The 13,342-nt window shown below is 37.7% G+C and overlaps 1 protein-coding gene across 1 annotated transcript in view; it reads left to right on the top strand.

Annotated features, from left to right (window-relative positions):
* Positions 1–13,342, top strand: part of OTOG (otogelin) — a 169,766-nt gene that overhangs the window by 3,846 nt on the left and 152,578 nt on the right. Inside the window, exon 3 of the mRNA XM_065592102.1 lies at positions 3,401–3,488. Coding sequence (XP_065448174.1) covers positions 3,470–3,488 — 19 coding nt within the window. The 5' untranslated portion in view covers positions 3,401–3,469. The remainder of the gene's footprint in view (positions 1–3,400; positions 3,489–13,342) is intronic.

Below are 13,342 nucleotides of genomic sequence, written 5' to 3'. Positions count from 1 at the left end.
TTCTCCATTTCTAATCCTGATGTACCCTTTTTGAGATGGGGTGACCAGAAATACATGCAATATTCAAGGTTTGGCCATTCCATGGATTTATATAGTGGCATTCTGATATTTTCTATTTCATCTATCTCTTTCCTAATGGTTCCTAACATGTTAGGTTTTTTTAACTGCCGCTGCACATTGAGCAGATATTTTCAGAAAACTATCCATGATGATGCTAAGATCTCTTTCTTGAGCAGTAATAGCTAATTTACACCCCATAATTTTGTATATATAGTTGGGATTATGTTTTCCAATATGCATTACTTTGCATTCATCAATATTGAATGCCATTTTGTTGCCCAGTCACTCTTTCATTACATTCATGAATAATATAATTTTTACAAATTTGGCAACACCTCTTAACTATAGTTTCCAAAAAGATTACTCATGTTGTAAACTGGTGTATAATATGCATAGACATTGCAAAGCTGTCTTCTTTTATTAAAATTGTACAATATTTATATGTAAAAGATCACTGAATTGAGAAAACTGTAGGAACTGCTGTTTCAGATCTGGAATAAATGAGTGAATTGAATGAAACTGTTTAGGGTGGTAATGTATATTTACAATAAATGCTATTGCAAAAATAATCTTTTTAAGACAGAGACTGAGTAAAAGTTGCTAGAGGTAAATGTAGCTGGATCTGACTCTGGAGTGGCCACTTGTTGTTTTTATAAATATAATAAGGAGTCCGGTGGCATCTTAAAGACTAACAGATTTATTTGGGCATCAGCTTTCGTGGGTAAAAAACCTCACTTCTTCAGATGAATGGAGTGAAAATTATCTGAAGAAGTGAGGCTTTTTACCCATTAAAGCTGATGCCCAAATAAATCTGTTAGTCTTTAAGGTGCCACTGCACTCCTTGTTGTTTTTGTGGATACAGACTTCACGGCTACCTCCTGATACTTATTATATTTATAAGTATCTGCTTTTGATGAGCCAATGTGGAAAAACGTTAACTAGCACTACTTCTTGTTAGTGCTGGAACAAAGAAACTGGGAATTGTTAAGATGACATACCAGGTGTCTTAATGTCAAATGAATGGTTAACTAGATTTTATACTTCACATGAGCACATACTGTACACTGCAATGTAGCTGGCACTGTATGAAATAAAAATAATCACTTGAATTCTTATTTGTCTAGGAAGCTCTTCTTTTCTGTTAAGTATAAGACTAAAGCTGGGTTGATAGTTGCAATTTGATACTTTGAGTAGGAGGGGTGATGGAACTTTTAACAGTTCTGAAGGACCTTCTAAAGCCTCAATCATGGTTTTATGCTGTTACTGTCCTTCCTTCTGTATTGCTCTTAATTGTTTGCAATTAAGGCAGAAGTGACTTCGCATTTGGAAAAATTTCTACTCTGTCAACACCTTTGTTTGATGTTCATACTAGCCTTGAAATGTAGGGTTTGATACATTTTTACAAGGTTTGATGCCTTTTGTATATCAATAGATTTTGAACAAAACTTAATGGCCATGGGTGCATTAAAGCACACTTTTTACAAGAGCTGATATAAAAATATTCCCTATTTATAATGGGTTGCAATAGAAAATAGAAAAAAATGGTTCGTCATTTTGAACCTTGTTTCCTATACTAAATTCTACAGAAAATAGCGTTTAATTAATGGTTCTGAAAATGGGTGTTTTGTTTTATTGCATTACAAGCTCTGATACCGCATCTGTTACTATGTTATCTGACTGTCCCATTTAATATAGACAGTCCCTTGTTAACCATATATTACATTGGAATCTAGATAGTAGAAGCCACATCTTCAAAAGCAAATGGATAAAATTGTATCTGCAGTTTTTTCATATCTGTATATACAAAAATATTGTACATGCAAGCTACATTTTTTTCCTATAAATTGGGCAAATACCAAACCACAACATATGCAAATTATATTTGCCTGTACATCTCCAAGGCTTTGCATTTTCAAGAAGTTATCAAAATAATTAAATGCATAATATAGGACTGTGGGTTGAAGCCCCTTTGATTAAATGGTCCTAAAGAATGTTGTCTCTTTAAATTTTCTGGAGGCTGTTAGATTAATGATGGCCAGGGCTGAAAGGTTAGACTGTACTCCTAAACTGTTTTTAAAGTGCTGGCATGAGCTTCTATTGTTAGATTAGGACTAGACCAACTCCATTTCAAATTCAGATATGTGATACAGATGCCCACTATGGAAATAATTGGAAGTTGGGAGAGGTGGGTTGTTTGCATTGTGAATAGTTAAGTTACTTGGTGGGAGGACAGAATGCAACCTAGGGAAAGAAAGAAACTGAAGAGATTAACACTGAAGGAATGCAAAAAAGAAAAAGGAATTGAAAGGGTAAAAGGAATCTAAAAATAAGAGAATTGTGGAGCAATGGGAATTCCAACAAAGAAGAACACATGTGAAATGGACTAGAAACAATGAGAGCCAAAAAGGTAATTTATTGAGAAAAGGAAGGAAACAGGATCTAGAGGTATCTAACTCATAGTAACTTTGCAAACATGGAATGGGGGAAAACAACAAGACAAATTAGAAAGCTTAGCTGCCTAGTGGAGATGACAGCAGAAGTATTCAGAAAAAAAGGAACATAAGAGGAGAACCTGACCATAGTTTTGAGCAATACATGATGGAAATTTACAGAGTGGGAGAGAGGGATTGAGAGACAGATGATAGGAAGCTTTTAGGGCCTAACCCAGAGTTTATTGAAGTTGATTGAAAGATTCCCATTAACTTCAATGGACTTTAGATCAGGCCATGACCTTAAAAATGGAATATATGTTTACTTTAAGAAAAGACCTTGCATAACTGTATCTTGTTAGTAATGGTTATTTTATTTCAGGAGTACAGCACACATGCCATGGTAAATGAGTTTGCAGTAGTAAATTCCTAGGTTTTCATTCCTTGGACTATTTCATTTGGTGATGAGAATTTCCAAAACAGGAAATTGTTTGCACTCGGTGCCTTTGTTAAATAAAAGCATTAAGGTGCAGAGGCTTTAATTGTTGGGAGGTGGGGGAAAGAGGAGTGTGTGGATACAGTTTTTGTAGCTCAGATTGATATTTTGGAAGTTGTTACTATGGTCTGTGCTTTTTTTTTTTTTTTTAATCCTCTGTATAATAACTGGAACATACTGGGCTCTGGGCTCTTTTATAAGAATCCTTTATTCCAATCTTTAAAATCCTTATCTCTGCTAAAAAGTTGATGGCACAATATAGGCCTAATCTATTTGACTGCTCAGAGTCATTATCTAGGTATGGATCCTAGTAAAAAGGTCAGAATTTACTATTGGATTTTAAGAGGTGAAAAATAGCTTGAACAAACAATAATATAATTTGTTTAAGTGAGTTTTTTTTCTTGTTTTTGTAAAGGAGCCTGGAACGTCAGTTTATATCTCTTCATCTACAACATCCTCATCCTGGGAAAGAAGCTTTCGTAGTATGAAATGTGAAGCATCCAGTAAGCTACTTTTTTTTTTTTTTAAAATAAGAAGAGTAATAGGCAACTCATGAAATAGTTTGATGTGAGTATTAAGCCTTACACAGGGAATTAGAACAACATGTGGAAAAAAATGTTTTTACAGCACTTACCATAATGGGGCCTGACCTGATTAATCTCTAGGTGCAATGAAACTGTTATTAGTAAATGTCAATAAATATCAATTTCATCATCTACACACAAACTGACAAAATATTTCCATCGATAATCAAAATGTACAGGTTAGCAAAGTAAGACAAATGCTGCTTGAGAAATTTAGTTTGATTTAAGACTAAAACTTTGACATTTTGACAGTTTGTATGTTAACCATTATAAAAATTTAAATTTTTAAATCTCAACATCTAAGCTCATTAGATAATTATCTGATCTCCCATAATCTTCCACCACTGTGAAAATTTTAATTGATTGAAAACTAAATAAAATGTTTAAAATATTTGTTGAAACTTTACAAATATTGAGTTCTGCCAAGCCTAATAATAAGGGATACAGGCCCTAGTGCTGTATCGGATAGTCACAGCTCTTGAGAAACAGGCTAAAAATCAAAAGTGATTTGTATTTTAAAAAACCCTGTTTTTAAAAGTTAATCATAGTAAGTTAAACTATAATAAGGCATCAGGGAACAGTACACTAAACATTAAGATGGTCAAGTAAACCTTAATATTTCTTCTTAGAAGGTTTTGGTGTTGGGATTGAAAGAAGGATTGGGAATGGAAGATATCCGCTATCCCAAATACTTCCCTGTCTGGAAATGTAATCAAACAGCCTCAGAGCTGCCTGGAAGCTTGGTGGTGTAGCAGCTGTACACTGCATATTACTCTCTATTCAGAAGAACACTGGACCAACCCTCTCACAAGTAGCTTTGTAGAGAATGACAGATGAACTCCAGAACATGTCTACAAAATAAGACAGACTCAGGGACCATAAATTAGGGGAGGAAACTGGGAAACCAAAAACATAATCCAAATACAGGGGAGTTACTGTGGTGTCAATGTGACAGATACTTTTTTCTATTCCAAAGCCCAAAATGTGGGTGAGAAATATTTACTCAAATTATCAGGAATAATAAATGACTTGTCGAAGTGATGAGGGAAGTTTAAACAAACCCAGGGGGAAGAGGGGAGACGGTAGATTTTGGCTGTGACAGACCTTAGGGTAGTGGTAATCTTTCTCTTTTATACTTTGGCAACACCTGTGCAGTTAAAAGACACACAAACTGCATCGTCACTAGGAAAAAGGTGTGTTCTTAATTAATACAAAGTAAAATCCCATTAGCTGTATCCCCTGAAGACTCATTAATTCAAGTCTGGCTTTGCAGTGTTGCTGCTCATACTCCAGCTAGACCAACTCCACTGTCGTTCACTTGAGTGAATGGTGTTGTCAAGTCAAGGCCACAGTGAAGACCAGGCAGGCTGTAGTTTTAACACAAGTTAGCAGATCAAAGTATACTCTCGGCTTCCCCTTAGTCTTTACCTTGACCTGCTAATTTGTGTTAAAACTACAGCCTGCCTGGTCTTCACTGTGGCCTTGGCTTGACAACACCAATCTGCCTCATCTTCACTAGAATTTTACTTTTTAAATTTACTTGTTAATTAACAACTGTTTTCCTATGGAAGACAAGACCACAGAGCCCTCTGAGAAATGAGTCATTACATTGATCCATCAATCCATCCTAGGCTGCGTGTCAGTCACTGTGGTACCTAGGACATGCCATTACCCAGCACAGCTCCAGGCTGTAAAGATGGAATGCAGAGAGTAGACCTACTGAGTGCCAATAAACTTTGAAGCTCAAATTGATTCAACTTCAGTGGCAAGACAGCATATTTGAAACCCATTCCCCTGCATGTTAAAGCCACTTTGTATACTAGTCTTACAATAGATATTCTGTTTTTCATATGATAGCAATTATTGTGTTGGAATGTTAAAATTTCCCCTCCTATCTATATACCGATCGCTTTCTTCAGCTTCTGTCTTTCCTTAGACATGTATAACCATTTTTCATACAGTAGGTGAATAATGTCACTTAAGATTACTTTTGCTTTCCAAATTGGCTTTTTGAATAATAAGGGAAGGGTAATAAATCAGAAATGCCATCCTTGCTCATCCCTGACTTTTTCCATGGAAGAAAATGCATCTGGAGAATAGAAATGAATCCATGCCAAGAAAGATAAACTCATTGTAAATTAATTATTCACCAGAAGCATTAGAACTGTTTGCAATACTTAACATTTATAGAGAAATTTATATCTTCATGCCCCCTTACTGAGCTATCTAAACCTCCAGCTCTCTCCCGCCAATGCAGTTTTTTGTTTTCAGTACAAAAACCTGACACACTCTGAATATTTAGCAAAAAATTAATTTTTGAAAATAAACATGGGGTTATTGTATTTTTCATATTTAATTTACTTGTACTTTCTTGAACTCTAAAATGCTGCAGAATCTGGGGGACCTGTATATTTTAGGTCAACTTTGCCATAGAAGACACAGAGGCTTTGCAATATAGCATGCTCAGGAACTGGCCTCTGCTCCTGCACAACTCAAGAGATCCACAGGAATGGGGAAGTCTACCATTGACTGGAGACTTGTGGGCAGTAGGTGAAAGATGTGGGGGGATCAAATAAAGTTCCACTCTTGTGCACCTTAGAAACTGAAGAAGAAAAACTTCATGAACCTGAGTGGCAGAGAGTTCTTCATCCTCATTTGGAGGTCACTCTGTAATATGCCAAAATGCACGATTCCAGAGAACAAAAGAAAAATGAAAACTCGCACCATTACAGGGCAGTTACAGCCAAAGAACATAAAACAAAAGTAAAAAAATAAGGCTAACCATACCCAGATTCTTTGCACGTTTATTGGATTCCTTGTTTACCTAAAGAGACTAATTTTGAAGTAATGCACTTTAAACTACATTAAAGAATTATAGAAAGTAAAATAAAGCAAGATTATGATAAATAATTAAGTTAAATCTATGAATTTAACATAGAATAAAGTTTTATCAATTAGTGACAATGAATTTTATTAACTCCTTTCACAAAAGCATCAGATGTGGGGATCTTCTCAGGACAGAATAGAATTAACTACCAGTACTAAAATAATGGCTCTTTTAATACTATCCATGGTTCAAAACCTCATTGTGTGAACAGCTTTATACAATTGCAACACTTTAAAAAGCTCGAGACTTAAGAGATCTCAGTGGCCTGCAGAAATGCTAAACTCATGAAGTGCTGTTGGGAATTTCTTAATTCTGCATTGTCCTCTTCATCCCAGAGTTTAGAAGTATGCAGGATAGTAAGAGTTGAGGTAACCAAAAAGGTTCTGCTTCCCTATTGAGCTGAAAATTAAAATCTCATAACTTTCAAATATCCATTTGTGCACTCCCAGCAGGAAAATAAGAATAATGAGCTATGATTATACAGCATTATATTGTGTTTAAGGTCTTTGCATTATAGATTCACAATTATTCCTCAGTACCAAGTAAGGAACCTGTTACTAAAAACAGAAGTATACTATACAGTTGAGTGACTAATGCTTTAAGTTATGTATGCAGGAACACATTGTTTAAAGAACTGATTTACTGTTTATCTAAAACAGTGACCTAGGCAAAAACATTTGTTTGAACTATTTTGTTACTCATCAAGATTCAATAAATAGTTGATGCAAATTCTCCAGTTCTTTTGACCAATTTCTGAGTAGCTAGCATCTCAAAATAGGTAGAAAACATAGTTCAGTTCTACATCGCATTATAGCTATGGCACTGTTTTGGTATCAAAAGTGGGGTTTCTTATGGATTGAGAGAAAAGTGAAGATTTGTTTCATAATTTAAACCAAAAATATGTCCTATTTTTCTACCAGCATGAATGCACAACACACAAAGCATGCTTTATTGGCTCATTACTAAAATGTTTTCTTAAGGGGCTATACATGCTTATTAGATAAGATGCAGTGTTGGCATGTTCTCACATTTCAGGAAACTTATTTAGTCATCAAAGTGTTGTGATAAACACAGATGCTAGTCACCTGTTTTGTTTCATTTATCCTTCCACTGAACTTGGCTGCCACACGGCTGGATATCGTAATGACCTGAAGAGAATTAAAAAATTTAATGTGTTTTTTGTTTTTTGTTTTTTTTACAAGACATCTAAGGCCTACTTACTTTTGCTTTAGAAAACCTATTAATGCATTGTTAGTTCAATTTTTGTTCATAGGTGAGAATATTGAAAATTTACCTTTGGAAATATTAAATGGATTCACAGATACTGTGCTTTTCTTGGGAAAATGCTCAATAGTGCCTGAAGAAAGCTATACCCGGTTTACAGGGGGCTCATTTGGAGCAGCTGGTTAAAGTAGCATCAAATCAAGAGAATAAAGGGCAACAACTCAAATCCTTATTGAAGAGAAGTCATGCTGCTGAAAGTACTAGCATGCCTCTAACCAGTGATGAGCTGCTAAAATCTTAACAACTGGTTCCCTATAAAAAGTTCTGATTTAAGGGATATGCCACAGTATGTATTTTTTGTACCAATAGGGTTACCATACGTTCGTATTTTCCCGGGAGGAACTTTTAAATTTTAAAAATTCCGCCCGGACTGCGATTTAAGAACCAAAAAGCCTGATATCTCCAGGAAAATATGGATGTATGTTAACCTCACCTAAAGTTGTTTTCTTTTTTAAAAAGATGGGCCTGAACTAGAAATGAGCTCCGTTTCACATGTGTGGGTCCCCGCCACTCCCTGGGGGTGTGCTAGGGTGACCAGATGTCCCGATTTTATAGGGACAGTTGATTTTGGGGTCTTTTTCTTATATAGGCTCCTATTACCCCCCACCCCCTGTCCCAATTTTTCACACTTGCTGTCTGGTCACCCTAGGGTGTGCACATGTGTGGGTCCCAGCTGCTCCCTGCCCCCCTCATTGAAGCAGGTGTGCAGGGTTACTGCCGTGGGAACTGCAGGGCACCAGTGGACGTGGGGCTGGCTGCAGACAGGAGCATGGGGCAGGGCTCGCTGGAGGCATGGGGTGCGACACGGGCTGGCTGCAGGCAGGGCCTGGCTGCGGGCAGGAGGGGTGCGGCAGAGGCTGGCTGTGGGCAGGGGATGCAGCAGGGGCTGGCTGTGGGCAGCGTGGTGGGTACTTACACAGGGACAGCAGCTTGGAGCAGCAGGACGCAGGCCAAACCCAGCAGAGCAGCCAGGGACCCACCAGGCAGCAGCAGGAGCCCCAGGGCCAGAGGTCCGAGGAGCAGCAGCAGCAACGGGGCCAGGAGGCAGCCCACGTGGCTCCCTCAGTGCAGCGCTCCCCGGCAAATGGGAGGAGGAATTACATGCTTCCCGGCGGGAGCCCATCAAAGCTTCCCTCGCAGGGAAGCCAGTTAACAAGTGGTTCTAAAACCGCTTCAAAATTTAACAAACGGTTCGTGCGAACCGGCTCCAGCTCACCACTGCCTCTAACCCCCATAAACTAGTGCCTTAGTACAGGACACTCAGTCTCATTAGCTAGCTAAAGAGGCATAATGCCAAGAGAGAAAAGGGCATAGACCCTACCCTGAATTACAAGGAGGTCACATTCGTCAAGGTAGCAAAGTGCTCAATATGTCTCATAAATAAAAGAGAGGCTTGTGACATTCACCCTTGTTACAGGGATTCACACTAACTAGAGTGCCGACACTGCAATCCTAGCACTGAGACCACCCCTATCCCCGCCTCCATGGATCTGTGCCCCAGATCTGTTTAATCCTCCCTGTTGCCACATTGAACCATGCTCTATCTCTTGCCAACCAAGTTCCTGCACCAATCCACCCCTGCTTCTTGCTCTAAAGAAACAGGCCATCACTTGTTGCCATCCCTGCTCCAGTGCAGAACTTGTCAAACATCAAACTTCCTGATGTTTGACAAGTCTCCTGCCCTCCCTGTGCTTCTATTTACTTGTTTGTATTGTACTTTCTTGCCTAACAGAGATATTAGGAGAATTCATAAACTGATCATGTTCTTCATATTAAAGGTGACATAGAACCACAAAGCCTTATTATTAGTATTTGATATTCTGCTGGGTTTAATGTCTATTTTAGAATTAGTGCCCTCAACTTTTTAAAATCTCAGTTTATTTTAAGTGCAGTTACTGTCTTTATGATTTATATAGATGGATATATATTTAGCAATTAATTTTCAACCTTACAATTATTTGTTGTCTGTAATATCTCAGACTCAATATTTTTGGCTATTAAGCATCACTTTTTGAAACTTTATAAATGTAAAAAGTTCTCATGGATTAATACACTCTTGCAGGGTCCAGGAAAGACAGGAGTAATGGATATGGAATAAAGAGCCAGGCAATATTTGTGTTCCTAAAGTCTTAAAAACTGGGGAGAGCACATTAAAAAGAAAAACAACTGTCAGGATATTTTTAAAAATCAAAGACACAATTCTAGTAAAGAAAAAGAAAAGCTCAGTCATCACACAAAACTAAGATTAATTCATTATGGGTGGGGTTTTCCACTCATTCTCTCTTTTTAAGATACCCAGGTGATAAATTGTACAAGCATGTCATAAATAAATTGATCACATACCTTTGCAATTTATCAGAGCATGCCTATGAACACATCACCTGTCTACTAAACCAACTTACTGGGATTTATTCTAGCATCTCAGACTCCTGAGCAAAGTGATGCCATAGCCCTAATACAATTTTTAAAAATTTCTACTCTTAAACCATTTAAAAAATAGTATGTATGAAGCACTTGACATCTATACAATATATAATGGCATGTGCTGATGGAAGTATTTTACTGTTGCTCGTTTGGGATCCAAATCTGCATCACTACTGCAGTGGCATTGCTACTCATAAGTGATGTGACTATCTCAAACACATGCCAGTAAATCCTTTACATCAAGCCTTATCATCAAGTATTCTCTCTAGTCTTGTCTTGTAAAATGCTGAACGCCTCCTGGGTGCTGCTGAGCATCTCCGACTTCTGTAGATTGCAGTGGGAGCTGAGGAGCCCTCGGCCCTTCTTAGAATTGGTCTCATGATGGGCCAAATTCACCACTGGTATAATTGGCTTCAACTCCATTAAAGCCCAAGGAATTCTGCCTGTTTATACCAGTGGCTAAACTGTTCTCATAATGGTATATATTTGTAATTTATTTGCATGTTATAAGCAACATTATTTTAATTTGAGTTCACATTTTTCTTTTTGATACTACTTTCTGAGTCTTTTTGTAACAACTGTTGGTCTTCCATTTTATGTTTGGGTTTGGGTGGTGGTTGTTTGTTTTTCCATGCAGGATCTATTTTGGAGACTCTCCAATTCCTTCTGTAGACATTTATCTTTCATGTACCGTGTATGTTTTGATTTAGCTCCATTGCTTTATAAATGTTCCTGAAGCACATGGGGTATAACAATAATATATGATTCAGCACATTTCCATCACCTAAAAATCAAATGTTGAATGGCTTCACTTTTTATTGTGCTGAGATTAATAGATGAGAGAACACAATCTATCAGAGCGCCTAAGAACAGTCTACAAATTCAATAGGTATATTAGGTCAAAGGGACATTCTTGCTTTGAATAGTATGTCTCTACAGCTTTTTCTACTATGCTTTTCACAAATTGATATTCTAAAAAGGCTTTGTGTCTTTCAGAGTTTGTGCTTTGTAACTGAGCACTAGGGCTAAGTAGAGGTAGTTGCATAGTAATTCTCAAAATAATGATTACCGAGTTATTAAATTAAATTTTATTTATAATTCCCAGTTACACTTTTAATTCTCCAAACCTTGTTATAGTTCCATTCCCATTGTGGGCAATGTATATATTATGCAATATCCAATGTTACCATATGCTATTTTTTGAATGGAATATTTACTTCTCAATTATATTTATGTTTTCTCAAACACAGTGGTACCATATTCTATTCCCATATGCAGTAATGTAAATCTGGAGGCATTCTGTTGAATTGAGTGGAATTACTCTAAACTTAAACCAGCATAAGACAGAGCAGGACTTGGCTCATTATCATAACATTTTGCATAAATATGTAGATAACAAAAATAGCATGTCACCATCCGCCATTGCACATCTCTCTGATTGTGTATAAAACACCATAACCCATTATTTTTTGGTCAGTACTGTTAGCCAATAACCGAGTTACAAGATAGCGTTGTGTCTTGAAACTCTGGAGAAACACATAAGCAAGGTAGCATCTCACTGAGGATGAACCGTTAGTTTAGCATGTGAAAACTATGGGCCAGGTCCTCAGCTGGCGTAAATCAGTGTAGTTCAATTGAATTCTCTTTCAACCCTCATTGTGATTATTTTTGCCCTCTTACTGAAGCCAGTTACTTATACAGAGCATGAAGTATAGTAATATGGATTCTTTATACACAAATATACAGACAAGATCCTTGCTCCAGAGAATTAATAGTCTAAATAGGATGAAATTCACCCCTGTGGAGAGGAGAGAGCCAACACAGAATCTATGCACCACTTAAGTTTCACTTTAGATCTACAAGTGGGACTTAAGTGCTGCATACCATAGTCCTCTGCACAGGAGTAGATGTCACCTGTGATGTTCAACGTGATGGTGCTTCACCTGCTTTATTCAGAGGTACTCCAAAGCCTGGGAGAATATACAGGTCACAACACAATACCATATGAGATTTAGTTATTGAATCCTGTAGCATAGAACCTCCTGCTTTTATGCAAGAAAATCCTTCCACTTATTCAAAGGGAATATCCCAAAGACACACAGAGTTTTGTTAGTAAGAAATGTTGATTGATGACTCATGTGTCTATGTGTGGTGTGTGTGGGGAAGAGGGAGGGGTAATTTCTTTCGTAGGGTCTCCAATCTTTCTGTTCCATTTTGTATAATGCTCTTCCAGGCACACACAATCAAAAAGCTGCCTGCCAAATGCAGGAGGTTGCTTTGTCTTGAAAGTCTTGCCATGGGTATTTTGAAAATTGCATTGCTATTGAGAAATCAGAGTGACACATTTGTGTCACTTGAACACTGGCAAAATCCAAACCCAATTTATCCCACTCTGTGCAATTTCTAGCACGGGATTTCGGAGAGGGACAGAAACACTTAAATACATGCTGAGATGACACCCTCAACTCCAGCTTGAAAAAATTCATTTGGCTTGAGAATATTGTGGAAGCAGAGAAGGAACTGTCATGCATTACATCCCCTTCCTGTCAGTTCTTTCTCTGCTTCCACAATATGTTGGGGTTTTTAAGATGATTGCAAATTGAAAGGAAGCTGAATGCTGGCATGAGAGGTTGTTCAGTAAAAGCCTAAAGAACTACTTGATAGGTGCAACAAAACTAAAGTAACCCAGGTTTCCACTTGCACGTTATCACAGGCCTTCTGAGTGACGACCCAGTGAAGCAGGATTGAAATCAGGCTGTACTGCACTGGTAATACTTAACTGCTTTACACTGACACAGGGCTCTATATATATGCACCTTCTTGTGAAAGGAAGGACAATCTGAAGCCTGTCAGATCACCTGACTAGTTTTGTTATCAGCGTAAACTGTTATCTGGAGATTCACTCAATTTTCAGAACACAGCAGCACCTCAACCAATTCAGACAACCCAATCAAAGTGGACATTTGCATTTCATTTAGCTTATCTAGAAGGCAGATGCCTAATGACTTTCACACTGAAGGCTAAATTACTCTTGTTGAAGGCGGTAGCTCACCACTTTGCTAAAGGCACTGGCTAGTGCAACATTCTGGGAGTCAGGATTCCTGAGTTCTATTCCCAATCTTGGGAGACAGTGGGCAGGACCAGGAATGAAAGGTGCCAGGCTATTATGCATAAAATT

This window comes from Chrysemys picta, chromosome 4 (genome assembly GCF_011386835.1).
Source record: "Chrysemys picta bellii isolate R12L10 chromosome 4, ASM1138683v2, whole genome shotgun sequence".
Lineage (NCBI taxonomy): Eukaryota > Metazoa > Chordata > Testudines > Emydidae > Chrysemys > Chrysemys picta.
This window is presented reverse-complemented; position numbering and strand designations above follow the sequence as displayed.